Source organism: Acipenser ruthenus, chromosome 6 (assembly GCF_902713425.1).
Source record: "Acipenser ruthenus chromosome 6, fAciRut3.2 maternal haplotype, whole genome shotgun sequence".
Classification (NCBI taxonomy): Eukaryota; Metazoa; Chordata; class Actinopteri; order Acipenseriformes; family Acipenseridae; genus Acipenser; species Acipenser ruthenus.
The window spans coordinates 60,213,600-60,232,702 of NC_081194.1; the positions used below are offsets into that span (position 1 = coordinate 60,213,600).

The following is a 19,103-nucleotide window of genomic DNA, read 5'->3' on the forward strand; positions in this document are numbered from 1 at the left end:
TTAAAAAAAACGTCAATAATGAGGGTAGCGTTGAAATAATCGGTGTATGTGTGTACTGTAGGTATTTATATTTATTAACGACTGCGGGAAAACAATCCGTCTCCCAAGCTGTTCATTATACAGGTGTCTGACCTTCTCTATTAACCACCCTTTGTTCTGAGTTTTTATTTAACGATCAAAAAACACACCCGTTTTGTAAATCAATATTTTCACGTAATATATGTGATTTTAATGTATTACCGGAACATGTCAAAGTTTAAAGAGCAACAACTAAGCACCTCTTCTCTATCCGTTGCCTATAGGAAAAGAAGTTCCTTGCCTAGGCAATACGGTCGCCCAATTTGCACACTGCTGCATGGCGTGTCCGATCTACTCCTGTATTTTATCTATGCATCGGGATTAGTGAGAGGGAACAATGCAAGGCTGTGAGTAGAACGTCATAAACAATTGCTGGATTGGCATTGGTCAGCGTCTACACGTCTATGCTTTGAACAAAACTGAAATTAGAAGCCGTTGAGCTGGTGCCAGTGAATGGAAAGCGAAACGGAGCGCCACGAACAGAAAGTAAACGTTTGGCAAGTATAATTTATTCATCAAAATCTTATTTTTTACCGAGGATAATATAATATTGAAACGCTGTGTATGTTGTTTCCAGAGAAGGCCAATATCATTTAAACTGCCTGAGTCGCCGAGTGTGTTTCGTTCATGACCTTCGTAGAAAAATGATGTACACTCAGCTCTAGTCTACATTAAACTACTTTTGTTTTTAAATATTAAAAATAATGTAGGTCCGTTTACAGGGTTTGGTGTGAAGTGTGTACAAATGATTAAACAATGTTTAATCATTCTGATTATGTGTATACCATATGTTTGAATCGGAATAGCTGATCTGTTTTTAAAATCCGGCATTTTGTACATTTTAACATGTTTAGACTAGATGACAATATAAAGAAAATAATGAGTTGTTATCATCTGCAATGAATTCACCCGATGTTTAATTTTTAAACTATTATTGTGTTATTTTTGCTACGGCGTCAGTAAATTAAAGAAAGAAAAAAAAAAAACTCAGTTTTTCAGTGTGGAAATCTGGTAATCCCAAACTACATGGACAGTGCGAGAAACTGAAGCTCCGGTAGAAAATGTTGTCAGACACCAAAATATTCCCGACCTGGATACAACACAAAAATAGTAAAATATATGCAGTCTTTTCTCAAATTACTTTGTTTAATGCGGCATAGGACTCAGAACCGTGCAGAATTGCGTAAACGGCATTATCAGTACGGCATTCAAGAAATTAAATTAGGTAAGTGCTCCCCCAGTGCTTTCTTCCACAGCAATATGTAATAATCAAACATACTATGTTAAAACCGGAGCAATACATCAAAAACTGCCATCTTTTCAATATGCCTTGCAGGATATTGTAAACAACAGGTTCACACACCAGATAAACGAGCCTAGTGCACTTGCAACTGCATTGTCAACACAAACAGATTCGGTCCTGAAAAAACCGAAAAAGGAGGGCCACTTAAAAGTTGATTCTCACTGAGGGGGAACCACTCTGTCAAACATATGTATTTATCCCGACCCAAAACTGATTTTGATTAGGGTTGCCAACTGTCCGGTTTTAAAGGAATTTTAACCGTGTATGGTCAGAACCTCTGACCGGACACCAATAGTCCGGTTCTTGCTTACTTACTGTTCGTTGCCGTTTGGGTATTTCCATTCTCGCTGAGCCAGTCCACTGTGCAAACGTTATTATTATTATTATTATTATTATTATTATTATTATTATTATCGGTCATTTAAGTTTGAGAACTACACTGAAATGTATTCTGCGTTATTTTGCCATTTACTGCTTAGCGGGATCCGATTACTGAGCATCTATTTAAAAAAAAAAAACTAAAAAAAACACACCCCACCAGCACCAATCCCATGTAAAACATGCTTACTCCAAACTAACTGCTTCTTCAAACAGATGTGATTTTTTTAATATGTGGGAAATGAATTTATACTAGAAAAGCTAGTTTTTAGACTTTATTAAAACACGATAGTAGTGAATTTGAGGCTTCAGACAGCAGTGCAGTTCCAGGTTCCTCAGACCCAGCTTGTAGTGTAGGTCTAGGTGTGGAATGGCAAAATTGAGTTTCAGAGTTGAAATTTCAATTTATTTCTCGCATGGCCCTAGGGCTCTTCCATAGTATATGCTATATATGCATGTGTTTAGGGTCCTGTCTGTTGTACTTCAGCAGGAGCAACAAGATATGATGATTGTCCAGTTTGTTTTATTCCCTTAAGGTCTGAAAGTAACATTAAAAATAAAAAAGCCTGTACTAAATGACAGGTGAGTCATAGGACAACAAGACAAAAGATTACTGTACTCTAATATTCCACTTTTACCACATTTGCTTTGTGTGGTGTCCTTAAGGCTTATTGCTGGATTCATGTTTTGCATCCTTATTATGTTCTTATTGACTCATTCTCTATGTGGTTGTCAACCTGCAGAAACAAGAGTAAGTTGACCATGTTTACCTGTGAAATCTGTGGGGAGGAGGGATTTTCTGAACCTGATATAAAGACCCATCTGCTCATAAACCATTTCGAAAATGAGATGAGCTGCCCCTTCTGCTGCTTATCGGGGGTCACCTACGATGAACTGGAGTTCCACATTAATGTAGCCCACTCTGAGGAAAACAGTGATGCAGCAGACAGCAGTGAATATCCCACTAAGGAACTCATCCCGCAGACCATCGGAACTGTTCACAGTAGTACAAGCAGCCATTTAGAAATGGATGTTGATGCTTTAGAAGGAGTATCGAGCTCTGGGGAGACGGATGAAGTGTTGTGTACTGGTTCCCTAGGAAGCCATGAATTGTTTAATGCAGGAACTGCTGTTTCTACGGTTCCAAAGGCCCGACCTCCAGCCCCGCCTCAAGGTTCTTCAGAAACGGTGAAGGTAAAACAAGTTTCCGCACAGGACAGAGATGGACAGAGAGAGTCCGTCACAGACTACAGGGAACCAAAAAAGCCTGAGCCCTGGGTTTCTGGGAGAACTGCAAAGCATGGTACACAGAGCAGCCAATTCCCCGGACAGCAGGATGCATCTAATGACAATTTTGAAGAACAAGTAAAACCAAAACAAAAGCGCTTGGTGTCCCCTATAAAAGGTATTCTGTGATCTCCTACTACTTTGTTTTAGAAGTATTCTACGTGTGTTAACTTCTAATTGTGTAAATTGTGTTAAAGCATTCTGTTGAGGTTTGCTTGTGATTGGGGAGGGAGAGGTGGGGGGCTTACTACAGGGTTTCTTTATGACCGCTACCACCTGAATAGTTTCAGGTTAATCCTAGCCAAGTCCACAATTTTCCTGAAAATGGTACAAGTGCTGCTCAGGGTCTGTGAACCCAGCTGTTAATATGGAAGTCTGTGTGTGTTCTTTGCTGGTGTTGTACTTCTCAGTTTATTTTATCCATTTCTACAGAAAAAATGTATGCATGTCCAATGTGTGCACTTGTGTGCAGGGATTGCTACATTCTGCAGGAACATGTTGAGCTACACCTTCAAGAAAGCATGGCTGAAGGTAAAAACAAAAACTGTTATGTTATTTTACGTTGATGGTCATGTATTAATCAAATTTACTGAACAAGCAAGGGTGTTTAACACCAGTTGATAGTTTGAAAAACAAATACATGAAATGTAAAGTAAATTATACAGATGAGCACTCTGCCTTAAATTAACATTCCTAATTTCTCAGAAAAGACCAGCCACTCCAATCAGCAGCTGGTTAGAAGTCCACAGGAGGCTGAGGAAAGGCGGAGACATGATGTAAATTTGGTAAGTAGAGAACGCAGTAAGTATTAACTTTATTTTATTTGATAAAACTGTTTTAAATACAAAAAATTGAAATATTTTATTTTATTATAAGCGATAATATTGCTAGTGCTAAAAGTAAGAAATATATATAAAATCAAGTGAACTTGACTAACCACTTTTGTTTCAACCAGCAGGGTATCCATGTCTTGGATAACAACGCAAGTTCCAAACAACCAGTTAAAAATGTAGAAAAACTTGTATCGCCAGTGATTGATAAGGCTTCACCACCTAGTGTGAAAGCCAACACGTCAGGTTGGTAATACTGAAGTTTACGGCTAAATGCTTAGTTGAAATGGAGACTGGAGCCGAGCATTAAATCCTCCTGAGTGACTGGAAAACAATAATGTATCCAAAAAAACTTCCGGTAGTAATACTAAGAAATAGGGGTGCAACAGTTAATCAATGCATCGATTATTGATCAACTGTCCTTAAATTTCCAGAGCTTTGATTACATATTGGTGAATTGATGCATCAAATTAGAACCCAGTTTGAAGTTTCCTGTTGCCGGTTTGCATTAAAACCTTGAGTGTGTCAGAGTGCACTTCTTTTAGTGCTAATACGGTAGATTAGCCCATTGCTAGGATACACACTTTAGGCCTACATTCACATTGGACAAGCCAAATCAGCAGGCCTATTGTATTCACATTTTCTTGATTTAAAAGGCAATACTTTTATTTTTTTTTAAATCTACCGTTGACCTTTTATTTCAAAGCATGTTAGATGTGGTCCCCCCCCCCCCCCCCCCCCCCCCAAATGAGTGTAAATCTCTTAACAAGTTATTCCACTGGTATAATTTTCTTCACAACCTTCTAGGTTTCTAAACAAACAATTATGCATGTTCTGTTATATGCAAAATGAGTTATGTTTGGCCATGGATGATGAGTGCTGTTTACTTATTTTTCAACTTCAGGGGCTCCGGCAAGAAAACTATATCAATGTCCTATGTGTGCCCTCGTCAGCACAAACAGTAACGTCTTGCAGGAGCATGTTGAGCTGCACTTAATGGAAAACAGCATGACTGCAGGTATTTCATGTTTAGCTTGTTTTTTACTGTGCATTTACTAGACATGTGTTTTATTTTACTAGTACAGCTCTTTCACATCAATAATTTGCAGTTCTAACTCTAGACATTTCACTCCCAGGTACAGTCAATACAGCACTTAACCAAACTAAATGTTATACTTATTTACCATCAAGGCTTTTAATTCCAGAACTTGGCTGTAGATCACTTTTGAGATCCGATTTCTAAAAAGTTATCACTCCAGCAACTGATTTTTACCACAGAGTTTGGTGTTTTAAGCTGCTTTTAAGAAACATTTTGTTCTGGTGGATAAATGGAATAATGCAATATATGGGGTCTGTTTTATTGAGCAATTTTACAATTTGTGTTTAGTATGTAGCCTATAACCTCAAAGATGGGTGTTCATTTCATTATAATTGATGGCTCATTTATTTCTAGCTATCTACTTTAATCAGGTGGAAACTGGGGTGGATTCTGACATTTCCCACCATTCAAAATGTACCAAAAAAGAGTTTAAATGGGCAATAGCTAATGAAATGGTTCCATCAATCTTTCTTGTTGTGCACTTCCGTTCTTTATGTAGATTGACATGTGCACAGTTTTACTATCGCATGTGTTTCTTTCAAAAGGTTCTGCTTGTATACACATACATTGTTAACTTCCAGCAGATAACTCCCAATCAGACCTGCTCCTGGCTAAAACGTTACAAGAGGAAGAAGAGAAGCAAAGAAGAGCTGAGGAGGCCGGACGGGAGGCTGAGGAGTTTCGGAAGCTGCAGGTGACTTGTTCATACTGTCTCAAACTTCTATAGTGACTTTATGCAGAACATATCAATACAGACCATGGGCCCAATTCACTAAGATTTATATCATGACTTATTTAATAGATAAGTAAACTAACAAACTGTGATAAATGCATAGTATAATCACGAGAAAAGCATGGGGAAACTGCAGAATTACAATGTCTGTCGACAAGCAAAAATAAATGGAAGTAGATTGATTGTTTAACCAATACTTCTCCTTTTGCCAAACAGAATCAGTTTGGTTTAGATAATAGCGGTGGCTACAAGCAGCAGCACATTCAAAATATGGAGAGAGCCGTTGCCCGAGGCCAGATGGTGCCAGCAGAGTTCCACAGACGAAAAGCAGAAATGATGGAATCATTAGCTTTAGGGGTAGATGATGGCAGAACCAAAACGTCAGGTCAGTGTCATAAATACAGTAGTTTAGCTCATATTCTAAGTCATAAAAATGTTTATGTAGGGTACAGTAGAATCCATTCCATGCAGATCACAGCATACACATTTAAATCACAACTGAAGGCATCGTACTATAAACAAAAAACACAACTGCATATTTACCACTAGCACAACTAGAGTGGGGAAAAAAATAAGCTTTACCCTACCTTAAAGCAGATTTCAGTCTCTGGGGATTCCTCAGTGACAGATGACTTCTTAACTGCACGTCCAGCTGTGTGCCAAGAGTCTCAAACATCCAATGTTCCACAGCAGCATCTGGCTGAATCAGCAGGATGAGGTCCATCTGTGCTGTTCTCATGAGGTCATTCACGGTGTCTGTTGAAAGGCGAGAGCGCAGTGGGGTTTTCAATCTGTTCGTTGCACTAAACCCTCTTTCACAATCAGATGTACTTGGAAATAGAGCCAGCATAATTTCAACTAAGAGAAGAACATTTTTAATGTTCTCTGGCTTGGTTTTGATCAGGTATTATTTATATACAGCAAGCATACTGAAGGTGTTATCCTTCATTTTATTTACAGTTAGTTTTAGAGCAGTCCACTCACTTTGAGCCAATTTTCAACAATGAAGAAAGAGTGCCCAAAGTGTCTAATTCTGAAATGTAATTATTTCCAAATGTTGCAAGAGCTTCTGCATTCATTTATAGGCCATAGAGTAAAGTCAAAGACATTGAAGTTTGACAGTGGTTTCTATAGTCAACTTAAAACTGTTTTCCAGTGCAGCTAATGGTTTCACTCAGAAGGACTTCCAGTTCCTTTTCTTGATCATTTGAATTTCCAGACAACCTGTAAGGGTATAAGACTTTCTCAGCATAGCCACTAGAAAATGCCTGCAGATAAAAACCAGGTTGGTGTCAGAGCCCTTCTAGTCATACACAAGCCTCTTCCAACATACAACAGACCTCTGTTATGCCTCCTGTCTGCTGCAATGTATTCAAGGTGCGCATCAATCTGTACAATGTTTTTCAGCACGGCCAGTACTGCTCGCCGTTGGCTAACTAGCCACCTAATTTGTTTCAATGTGCCCATTTGCGCCACAGACATTTCTAAAAACTGACATCTCCTTCAACTGTCGCCGAGGTTTCAGAGAATACTGACAGTTTTAAAATACCTTTGCTTGTATTCTCGCAATAGCCAATTCAAGATTATGCGCTATGCATTGAATGCGTATGAGATAAGGAATCTCTTCTGCCATTCGTGCTGCAACACCAAAGTTTTCCCTTGTTTACAGCAGCGTCATCCATATTCAGTCCCACTATTTTCTTTAAATGTTATTATTATTATTATTATTTATTTCTTAGCAGACGCCCTTATCCAGGGCGACTTACAATCGTAAGCAAAAACATTTCAAGCGTTACAATACAAGTAATACAATAAGAGCAAGAAATACAATAACTTTTGTTCAAGTAAAGTACAAGTTTGACAAACCACAATTCAATAATACAGCAGGTAATAGTGATAGTTACATCAGGATATGATTAAATAGTGATAGTTACATCAGGATGTGATTAAATACAAAGTACTACAGGTTAAAAACTTGGCAGATTACAGTATTCTGAAGTACAGGATTAAATGCAGTAAAATAGGGGCTGATAAGAGCAAAATAAAGCACATTTACATGAAGGGTGATAGTGTCCCAGGATACAAACAGAGGAGTTCTACAGGTGCTCTTTGAAGAGGTGAGTCTTAAGGAGGCGCCGGAATGTGGTCAGGGACTGGGCAGTCCTGACATCTGTAGGAAGGTCATTCCACCACTGCGGAGCAAGGGTGGAGAAGGAGCGGGCTTTGGAGGCAGGGGAGCGTAGCGGAGGTAGAGCTAGTCTTCTAGTGGAGGCGGAGCGGAGAGGTCGAGTGGGGGTGTAGGGAGAGATGAGGGTCTGGAGGTAGCTGGGTGCAAACTGGTCAAGGCATCTGTAGGCTAGTACAAGAGTCTTGAACTGGATGCGAGCGGTGATCGGGAGCCAGTGGAGCGAGCGGAGTAGTGGAGTAGCGTGGGCGAAGAGAGGCAGAGAGTTCTTCATTTAGTTTAATTTCTTCTAGAGCTTTGATAATGGCCTCATGCACAGTTTTTGCGTCAGCGTTTTCTACATTGATTAACCCTGCTAGTTTCGTCGCTGGTTTACCATCATGTATGCAGCGAACGTAAACAATGTCTTCCTCTACCATATTACAATCGTTACTTCCATGTGCCATTATATATATAAACCTTGCTTACAATTGTTTTACTAAATCTTTCTTCAAGACCTATGTGTTGAACAAACTCTTTTGTCGTTTAAATAGTTTTGTCCGCAAACTACATTTTTCACTTGCAATGCACACAGTTTTTCGAATTTTGTAAATTACATTTTGTCCTTTGCGATGAAATATGCAGTGTTAAACAACACTTTCATTTTCTGAATTTGTTCTTCAGTCAGTCGAGTCGTACATTTTCGAATGGGCGTAGCTTTAGGATTCTCTTCTGCTGTTTTTGCTGTCATGCACAAGCTGTGCTCTTTTGTTTTGTTATGAGCTCTCACAGAAGTAACTCGAACTGCATCACCCTGTACACCTGATTCCAAGTATGAGCTACTTTGATCAGCACTATTAGGAAACTGACTACACATTTTGCACCACATCACCGCAAGTTCTTCGTTGCGTTCAAGCCACGCAAATTTTTGTAGCTGTTTTTTTTTTTTTTATGTATACTCTCTTTTCTGGAGGTTCTGTCCCAGCATATGGCTCCTGTTCAGTTTGTGTTGGAGTGGTTGTGGAAAGCTCTTCAGCACTAGCATGAGTCGACACAGACGGCCTTTCTTCATGCTCTTCTTCAATACGGTCAGGCCTTGCTTTAAAGAGCTTGCGAATATCCATCGTTTCTGTGTTGTTTTTTTTTAAACTTAGATTAAAATCATCAAGTAAGTGGAAGCAAACTGCATGCAATCAAACAATGCTGAAAAAAATTCGATGACAACGTAAAAATGTTTTCAAAATAAATTTATATTATGTTCCAAATTTGCTATCTAATTAAGCTTTGTTATTTTTTATTATTTTTTTAAAACCTCTGGCCATTTTTTCCAAACAGGAGGAATTAACAAAAAAAAAAAAAAACTGTCACCGATGACCTCTTTACTCCCACTCTGTTTGTGCAAGTGCACCGGCGCCCTTGCGAATGCCATACTGAAACCGGAAATTCTGAAAGTACGGAGAGTGCATATACAGGAGTTTAAATCGGTCAGAATAGATTCAATTAATAGCTTGCTTTCTTTTTAGGAAATGGAACATTTTTAGATGCCTGACTCAGGCATGTAAGCTATATTTTTACATGCCCAGCCAAAATCTTTAAATGCCCAGGGAATGTCGGGCAGTATCATTTTAAACTATGCATTTATTTGACCAAACTTAATGATTTTAAGTATGTTTAACCATTTAAAGTCTTTGTAACCTATTTATTCTGTTGTAGGTGTAATTAGAGCATTGTATGGCTACTATCAGAGAGACGGCAGGGACGTAGCACGCGTGTGGCTTTGTGCTGAAACAGACCATTTCCACTCCTCGGGAGGAGATAAGGGCTGGGGATGTGGATACAGGAATTTCCAGATGCTTGTGTCCTCCCTGTTAAAGATGGACCAGTACAAGGATTGCTTTAAAGGTAAAGGGGTAATTAAAGAAATACTGCAAATTACAGTGCCTTGCGAAAGTATTCGGCCCCCTTGAACTTTGCGACCTTTTGCCTCATTTCAGGCTTCAAACATAAAGATATGAAACTGTAATTTTTTGTGAAGAATCAACAACAAGTGGGACACAATCATGAAGTGGAACGAAATTTATTGGATATTTCAAACTTTTTTAACAAATAAAAAACTGAAAAATTGGGCGTGCAAAATTATTCAGCCCCTTTACTTTCAGTGCAGCAAACTCTCTCCAGAAGTTCAGTGAGGATCTCTGAATGATCCAATGTTGACCTAAATGACTAATGATGATAAATAGAATCCACCTGTGTGTAATCAAGTCTCCGTATAAATGCACCTGCACTGTGATAGTCTCAGAGGTCCGTTTAAAGCGCAGAGAGCATCATGAAGAACAAGGAACACACCAGGCAGGTCCGAGATACTGTTGTGGAGAAGTTTAAAGCCGGATTTGGATACAAAAAGATTTCCCAAGCTTTAAACATCCCAAGGAGCACTGTGCAAGCGATAATATTGAAATGGAAGGAGTATCAGACCACTGCAAATCTACCAAGACCTGGCCGTCCCTCTAAACTTTCAGCTCATACAAGGAGAAGACTGATCAGAGATGCAGCCAAGAGGCCCATGATCACTCTGGATGAACTGCAGAGATCTACAGCTGAGGTGGGAGACTCTGTCCATAGGACAACAATCAGTCGTATACTGCACAAATCTGGCCTTTATGGAAGAGTGGCAAGAAGAAAGCCATTTCTTAAAGATATCCATAAAAAGTGTCGTTTACAGTTTGCCACAAGCCACCTGGGAGACACACCAAACATGTGGAAGAAGGTGCTCTGGTCAGATGAAACCAAAATCGAACTTTTTGGCAACAATGCAAAACGTTATGTTTGGCGTAAAAGCAACACAGCTCATCACCCTGAACACACCATCCCCACTGTCAAACATGGTGGTGGCAGCATCATGGTTTGGGCCTGCTTTTCTTCAGCAGGGACAGGGAAGATGGTTAAAATTGATGGGAAGATGGATGGAGCCAAATACAGGACCATTCTGGAAGAAAACCTGATGGAGTCTGCAAAAGACCTGAGACTGGGACGGAGATTTGTCTTCCAACAAGACAATGATCCAAAACATAAAGCAAAATCTACAATGGAATGGTTCACAAATAAACATATCCAGGTGTTAGAATGGCCAAGACAAAGTCCAGACCTGAATCCAATCGAGAATCTGTGGAAAGAACTGAAAACTGCTGTTCACAAATGCTCTCCATCCAACCTCACTGAGCTCGAGCTGTTTTGCAAGGAGGAATGGGCAAAAATTTCAGTCTCTCGATGTGCAAAACTGATAGAGACATACCCCAAGCGACTTACAGCTGTAATCGCAGCAAAAGGTGGCGCTACAAAGTATTAACTTAAGGGGGCTGAATAATTTTGCACGCCCAATTTTTCAGTTTTTTATTTGTTAAAAAAGTTTGAAATATCCAATAAATTTCGTTCCACTTCATGATTGTGTCCCACTTGTTGTTGATTCTTCACAAAAAATTACAGTTTCATATCTTTGTTTGAAGCCTGAAATGTGGCAAAAGGTCGCAAAGTTCAAGGGGGCCGAATACTTTCGCAAGGCACTGTAAAAGCACCCTTATTTGTTTGAGGTTGAAGAGGCCTGCAGTGTATGTGTGGGAACAATCTGATTTCTTCAAGCCACTTAAAAACCAACAAGCTTTATAATTTTATGTGCTGCCATGCACAGTACATTTTCCTAAACCACCTGCTTTATTTTATTTATATGGGTTTGATCCCCATTATCAGTGTAACTTGTTCTACTTGTTCAGGTCAGGTACATTTAATTAACGGGAATCTTCTGATATATTACGCTATTGAAATGAACAGTGCAGTTTTCTAATATTTTCCAGCCCTAAGCTGGTCTGCTCAAGTACACTGCAATTGACCCTTACTGCTTTGCTGTTGACCTTATTGGAAAGTGTGTTCATTGGCCTGTGCTGTGTCCTACTACATGTAAAGCATGGAAGTGAATGTGGAGAGGAAACAAGTTCTTAAAAAAAAAAAAAAAAAAAAAAAAAGTGGTATTCTGGCAGGATAAAGGTGATTTATCTGAGAGTCATTGATTGATGAAATGGTAGCCGTATCAGTCCAGAAATGATAGACAAAGAGGAGGAGAGGTGATACTTTTTATTGGACTAACTAAACAACAATTCTCTTCAGGTGAAAAGTAGAAGAGAGTTTTGATGTTTACATTCAGAGGTGGTATCCAATAAAAGGTATCGCCTCTCCTCTTGACTATCATCTGAGATTGAAAGCCTTGGTTAGTATTAATTTTAAAGGTATTTCTTTGTTTTTTTAGATAAGACAGTTCCTTGTATTCCAAAGGTTCAGGCTCTGATTGAAGATGCCTGGAAAGAAGGTGCTGATCCTCAAGGTGCGTCCCATTTTAATCGCAAGCTGCAGGGCACACGCGCCTGGATTGGGGCCACCGAAATCTACTCTATACTGATATCGCTACGAGTGAAGTGAGTGGACTTTCTAGATGGATAAACCATAACCTCAAACTTAGATTATAGGGTAAAACTTATCAGAAAGTAAACACATGTTTTTTTATATATATACTTGTGGATTGGATAGAATGGGGCATGTTTTAAAAGGGTTTACTCCAATCTTAAATTAACATTTTTTAAAAGACACTGGAAAACAGACAACCTTGCTTAAGAGCTCTTGAGTAATATTACTTTAGTAGTTGGTTTGTAGTATTGAAAATTAAGTCATTTTCTACCTTTAAAAGAAAGATTATTTAAAGACTGGAGTAAGAATGAATATAAATATTCCCTGTTCCTTCATGGTGTTAGACAGAACACTATATGGAAGATAAACTCTGCACTAATTCTTTTCTTTTAATAGGTCTCGCATACTCGATTTTCACTGCCCGACTGGCCCTTCTGATACTCACCCTCGATTGTTCCAGTGGGTAAGAGACTACTATTCAACGGCCATGGGCAGAGGAGAAAGACTGCCACCAAGGGTCGTTCAGACTGCTAGTCCTCCAATTTATCTGCAGCACCAAGGTAGAAACCTATTTATATTTATTTATGAAAAAGCTCTCATGTACTTTTCATAGGACTTGCTAAGTTCTTGAGGGTGTGTCATATTGATTTATGTATTTGCTCTGGTCTAATAAGCTATATCTTCAGAACCATTTTTTTTTTGTCCTGTCCAAGATCTGTATAGACAAAAAATGGTATGTGTGTTGGCTGGATATGTTAAAATGTACAGTGGAGCATTTGCCATGAGGCGTGTGTGAATTTGAAAATGAACCTCCCTCTCAAATGGGTGTGTTCTCTTTCTCTCTGCAGGTCATAGTCGTACAATTATAGGCATTGAGGAAAGGAAGAATGGAAACCTTTGCCTTTTGATATTTGACCCTGGTTGTCCCTCCCAAGAGTTGCAGAAGTTATTGCAGCCAGATCTCAGCGGTGCCAGACTTAAACATCTCCGCAAATTACCCAGTGCCTTAAAACACAAGCAGTACCAAATAGTGGCAGTAGAGGGCACCCTTTCACAAGAAGAGAAACATGTAAGCAAAGCACTGCTTCTGCACACTGACTCTCAAAATGGGGGGGGCTACATTTTGATATAGAAATTTCAAAATTCCCTTAGGGATTTACTTCTAAACTGTAATTATAAACACTAGCAGTGGATGTTTCTGTTTTATATTTAGTATTTTCTTAATATATCTTAATAAGAAAATACAATGTCTGCATGAGGAACACACTGTTGGCTTTTGGAGTACTAGTGAGGTTTCATTTCCTCTGCGCTGTGGATACACCGTAGTAGGCAATAAGTATGCTTACATTTTTATATACCGTATTACTTTGAATAAGCACTGCACTCTGATATCAGATTTGTAATAGATGCCACCATCGAATAAACACTGCTCTCAATAAAGGAAACATTTTTTTCCCCTACCCCAGCTAAAATAAATGCAGCACTTAATAAAGAAACAGGAAGGAAGTTTGGAGAGTGGGGGGTGTGGTGTTTTGGAGTGTCTAGAAGCCGGTGTAGCTCTCGCTGTAGTGTTGCTGTTTAGGGGATAGCCACAGGATCAACTCCCCCTCACCGAAGCCCTGCCTGGACCAGGAGACTGACTGTTTAGTTGTCTTGCTGGTTGAAGAGAAAGAAATGCACCATATATTAGAGTTCAGTCCTGCGGCTCTTAGAAACTGCTGTTGAATTGACATTTCTCTCTTCTTGTTATTTCTCTCTCCATGCTACACTGGTATGTGTGCTCACCCAATCAAACACTGATCTGATCTGCGAGCTCAACAGCTTTCAGTTTAAAGTTGTAGGACTTCTTTGCCATCCTGTTCAAGTTGTATCTGCAGAAATAAACTTCAAAACTAGCCTCCCTCAAATACCGCAATAAAAAATTGCGCCTTTTGAAAACCGTAGTACTTCTAATTACCACCGCCCTTGAAGCCCTTGAATAAGCATTGCAGCTGTTTTTAGCAATTTCAAATAAAAACGCAGCAGCGTTAATTCAGAGTAATACGGTATATCTTGATAACTGCTGATCCAATTTTGATGAAACTTGCCAAGTGCATTTTTAGCACAAGTGTTGGGGTTTATTGGAATATGTAACTATAATGAAAGTCACTTTTCTGCACATGCATACTGCAGTCCTGGTGATTTTACAATTCCCCAGCTCTAATTTCCTTTACCTAACAAGACCTAGACCATAAACAAGTCTACAGTACAGTTGCCTATCCTTTTATTTTTTGTTGTTGCCTGCGAGTATGTGGGTATGTTTCAAGATCACCATATTTGAATATCTTGCAGGTTTATCAGTAAAATTGTTTATTTTTGACCTGCTTAGTGAATTAGTTTATAAGCATTTAGTAAATACAAGCCCACGATTTAGATCTGAAAATGTCTAACCAGTTTAACATCCTTGTAACACATTTTTTCATTGTAGGTACGGCTGCAAAATTCTAGAATTCTACAAGCTGAGAAGATTCCTTGAGGAAAATTACATAACATGTTTTCATTTTATTTAAGGTATTTAGGTGTGTGTGTGTATATAGTCCTTCTGTTTATTAAAAGCAAATGCTGTATGTTTTATGTTGACATTTTTATTGTAACGTCTTAATATTTATAAAATAAATTATGAATTTTTCCTGTACCTTGTCTCTAGTTAAACATGCAATCCACTTCAATGCTTGAATTCAAGGCCATGCTCCATTCTTTGGGGTTTTTTGGACCATCAAACTTTGAGATATCTTGCTTGTGTAATGTTTGATAAAGCCATAGTGTTATATTGTCTGAAAATGTGACACGGTTTTTGTAGTTTAAAATCAAATTTTACTTGAACACTGAAAAACCTTAAACAGCTGGGTGGCTGTGTTTATGTTCTTTGTAGCCAATGTAACCGTAAACATGGGTGAAGATGTTTTTGCATTTGTCCTTGCAGAAAATGGCAATGCAAATAATACCCTATTTAGCTAGGTTTAACAGTTTAAAATACCTATGGTACTACAGTGGTAATTGCCTAAATTTAATACCATAGACCAGGTATAAAGAAGAAGAAAAAAATGCTAGTGCTGAGACAAATATCCGAATATTTGAATATTTTACAGGAATATTCTTTGACATGTATTTGGATATAAAAATTAGATGTTCGTATTCACTAGAAATACCTTGCACTTATTTACCGCCTCACCAGAAGTTGTGCACGTTTAAAAATGGCAAATGCAAAAGAGTTCTGTGTGATATGTGAGATTTAATAAAAAAATAAAATGAAATTAAAAAAAAAAAAACCGCAGAATCAACACAGCAGCTTGAGCCTCTGATTAAAAGTCTCGGACAGCAAAATGTAAACCAGATTATACGTGTGTACGCATAGTGATCTCTTTGGAAGGCCATCTGAGTCAAAGCCCTGTGCTGCTTTAGGACGAGACAGAATCTCATGGGACAAAAATATGGGTCATATATATTTTTGTTGCACCTTTTTTATGTGGAATGTAATAAACAAGAACCAAAACTGAGTTTCTTTCCCCTTCATTTTACAACACCATTTCCATGTTTGTTTTATGTGAAGTGTTTAAAGTTGAATTTCAGTTTTTGTTTGCTTGTTCATCTTGCTCGTTTGCTTGTTTAGCAAATATCCGAAATATGAAAATCCTGATTTTGTCCCAACACGATAATTTGCATATGTTTTATAACTGTTCTCCACTGACAAGTTGGCAGTATTTGGGTTACTGGTTACTTTAGAGATCAGCGGGTAAATCTTGATCCCTGCAGTCCCAACTTGGCTCTCGAAGCTACTTCTTGAATACTATGGTATCTACTGCAAGTTAGATTTTGCAGTTACTTTTGAACCACATCTGTAAAGTCAGTCCTATTTTCCAGCTTAAAAAAAAAAAAAAAAAAAAAAAAAAATACAAAAGACTAAGAAACAATAGCTGTAGGAGGCAAGTCACTCCAATATAGGAAAACGAGAACATACTAAATAAAATGTTTCCTCGTTCCTGAGTGGCGCATCCGGTAAAGGCGCTCCGCGTGGAGTGCAGGATGCGCCCTATAGCCTGGAGGTCGCCAGTTTGAGTCCAGGCTATTCCACTCCTGACCGTGGACGGGCGTTCCCAGGGGCGGCGCACAATTGGCTGAGCGTTGCCCGGGTGGGGAGTGCTTAGGTCAGCCAGGGTGTCCTCGGCTCACCGCGCACTAGCGACTCCTATAGACTGGACGGGCGCCTGCGGGCCTGCCTGTAAGCTGCCCAGACCTGCGTGGTCCTCAGACGCTGTAGCTCTGAGGTGGTTGCATGGCGGGCCTGCAGAGTGAAAAGAAGCGGGCGGCTGACGGTACACGTTTCGGAGGATGAGTGTGTCTGTCTTCATCTCTCCCGTCAGCGCAGGGATGGCAGCGGTGAGCCGGGTTGAAATAAGCACATGAATCATCTGAAAACCACTTCAGGTGTTTATTAGACTGCGTACAGAGTTTGTTTGTTTTTCCCTAAAACTTTTCTTTTAGCTAAAATGACAGAAATTGTCCAAAAACTCCAGTTCACCCCACCCCCCCAAATATTCTTTAACAGGTTGGTACATCTAAACCATCTAAAATCCACCTTCAGACAATGTATTGAGCACCTGTTAGGGTTTGCATTTCTAATTCTAACTACTTTTATATTTATGCATTATAAAGAAAGAACAGTTTTAATCCGAGATTACCCAAATAAAATCTTGAGGAACTTCTTTCATTTTCTTTTGGTAGACTTCATCAAATCTCTCATACAGTGCCTTGCGAAAGTATTCGGCCCCCTTGAACTTTGCGACCTTTTGCCACATTTCAGGCTTCAAACATAAAGATATGAAACTGTAATTTTTTGTGAAGAATCAACAACAAGTGGGACACAATCATGAAGTGGAACGAAATTTATTGGATATTTCAAACTTTTTTAACAAATAAAAAACTGAAAAATTGGGCGTGCAAAATTATTCAGCCCCCTTAAGTTAATACTTTGTAGCGCCACCTTTTGCTGCGATTACAGCTGTAAGTCGCTTGGGGTATGTCTCTATCAGTTTTGCACATCGAGAGACTGAAATTTTTGCCCATTCCTCCTTGCAAAACAGCTCGAGCTCAGTGAGGTTGGATGGAGAGCATTTGTGAACAGCAGTTTTCAGTTCTTTCCACAGATTCTTGATTGGATTCAGGTCTGGACTTTGACTTGGCCATTCTAACACCTGGATATGTTTATTTGTGAACCATTCCATTGTAGATTTTGCTTTATGTTTTGGATCATTGTCTTGTTGGAAGACAAATCTCCGTCCCAGTCTCAGGTCTTTTGCAGACTCCATCAGGTTTTCTTCCAGAATGGTCCTGTATTTGGCTCCATCCATCTTCCCATCAATTTTAACCATCTTCCCTGTCCCTGCTGAAGAAAAGCAGGCCCAAACCATGATGCTGCCACCACCATGTTTGACAGTGGGGATGGTGTGTTCAGGGTGATGAGCTGTGTTGCTTTTACGCCAAAAATAACGTTTTGCATTGTTGCCAAAAAGTTCGATTTTGGTTTCATCTGACCAGAGCACCTTCTTCCACATGTTTGGTGTGTCTCCCAGGTGGCTTGTGGCAAACTGTAAACGACACTTTTTATGGATATCTTTAAGAAATGGCTTTCTTCTTGCCACTCTTCCATAAAGGCCAGATTTGTGCAGTATACAACTGATTGTTGTCCTATGGACAGAGTCTCCCACCTCAGCTGTAGATCTCTGCAGTTCATCCAGAGTGATCATGGGCCTCTTGGCTGCATCTCTGATCAGTCTTCTCCTTGTATGAGCTGAAAGTTTAGAGGGACGGCCAGGTCTTGGTAGATTTGCAGTGGTCTGATACTCCTTCCATTTCAATATTATCGCTTGCACAGTGCTCCTTGGGATGTTTAAAGCTTGGGAAATCTTTTTGTATCCAAATCCGGCTTTAAACTTCTCCACAACAGTATCTCGGACCTGCCTGGTGTGTTCCTTGTTCTTCATGATGCTCTCTGCGCTTTAAACGGACCTCTGAGACTATCACAGTGCAGGTGCATTTATACGGAGACTTGATTACACACAGGTGGATTCTATTTATCATCATTAGTCATTTAGGTCAACATTGGATCATTCAGAGATCCTCACTGAACTTCTGGAGAGAGTTTGCTGCACTGAAAGTAAAGGGGCTGAATAATTTTGCACGCCCAATTTTTCAGTTTTTTATTTGTTAAAAAAGTTTGAAATATCCAATAAATTTCGTTCCACTTCATGATTGTGTCCCACTTGTTGATTCTTCACAAAAAATTACAGTTTCATATCTTTATGTTTGAAGCCTGAAATGTGGCAAAAGGTCGCAAAGTTCAAGGGGGCCGAATACTTTCGCAAGGCACTGTATGTGCCACAGTGAAGTGATTTATTTTTTTTTTGGTTCCTGGGTAGTAAGTGTTATTTCCTAATTGCTTATGCCTCAAAAGTATAGAAAATGGCTATTATTCCCCACAAACTTTGCTTTTGTGACCAGGACAGTGATATTTTGGAATTTACCTATTTTCCAGAACATTCCAGATAGATTCAGTGCTGAGTAAACTTGGAGTAACTTCTAGAACTTTCTAGAACTTTCCAGTAATATAAATAGTAGTATAAATACAGGGCCCTTAAGCCCACCAGTTCAGTTTAGTTCCAGCTGCCTAAGTGGATACATATCTGCATTTTTCTGAGATGGCATCAAGAGGCTGCAATGGTGGCATTCCTGATGGGTCTCCA

General features: G+C 39.2%; 1 protein-coding gene across 4 annotated transcripts; it reads left to right on the plus strand.

Annotated features, from left to right (window-relative positions):
• Positions 1 to 312: 312 nt before the first annotated feature.
• Positions 313 to 14,998, plus strand: zufsp (zinc finger containing ubiquitin peptidase 1). Of its 4 annotated transcripts, none has more exons than XM_059025613.1 (13): positions 313 to 575; positions 2,503 to 3,166; positions 3,469 to 3,577; positions 3,752 to 3,831; positions 4,002 to 4,122; positions 4,781 to 4,894; positions 5,560 to 5,669; positions 5,925 to 6,093; positions 9,586 to 9,774; positions 12,170 to 12,335; positions 12,721 to 12,884; positions 13,173 to 13,393; positions 14,792 to 14,998. In XM_059025613.1, the coding sequence occupies exons 2-13, from the start codon at positions 2,522 to 2,524 to the stop codon at positions 14,837 to 14,839; spliced, it is 2,136 nt and encodes a 711-aa protein (XP_058881596.1). In that variant the 5' UTR covers positions 313 to 575; positions 2,503 to 2,521; the 3' UTR covers positions 14,840 to 14,998. The 4 variants fall into 4 exon arrangements, with proteins under 4 accessions (XP_058881596.1, XP_034777440.2, XP_058881595.1 ...); XM_034921549.2 differs by having other exon boundaries at positions 315 to 575; positions 5,557 to 5,669; XM_059025612.1 differs by having other exon boundaries at positions 315 to 575; positions 4,005 to 4,122; positions 5,557 to 5,669.
• The last annotated feature ends 4,105 nt before the right edge of the window (positions 14,999 to 19,103 follow it).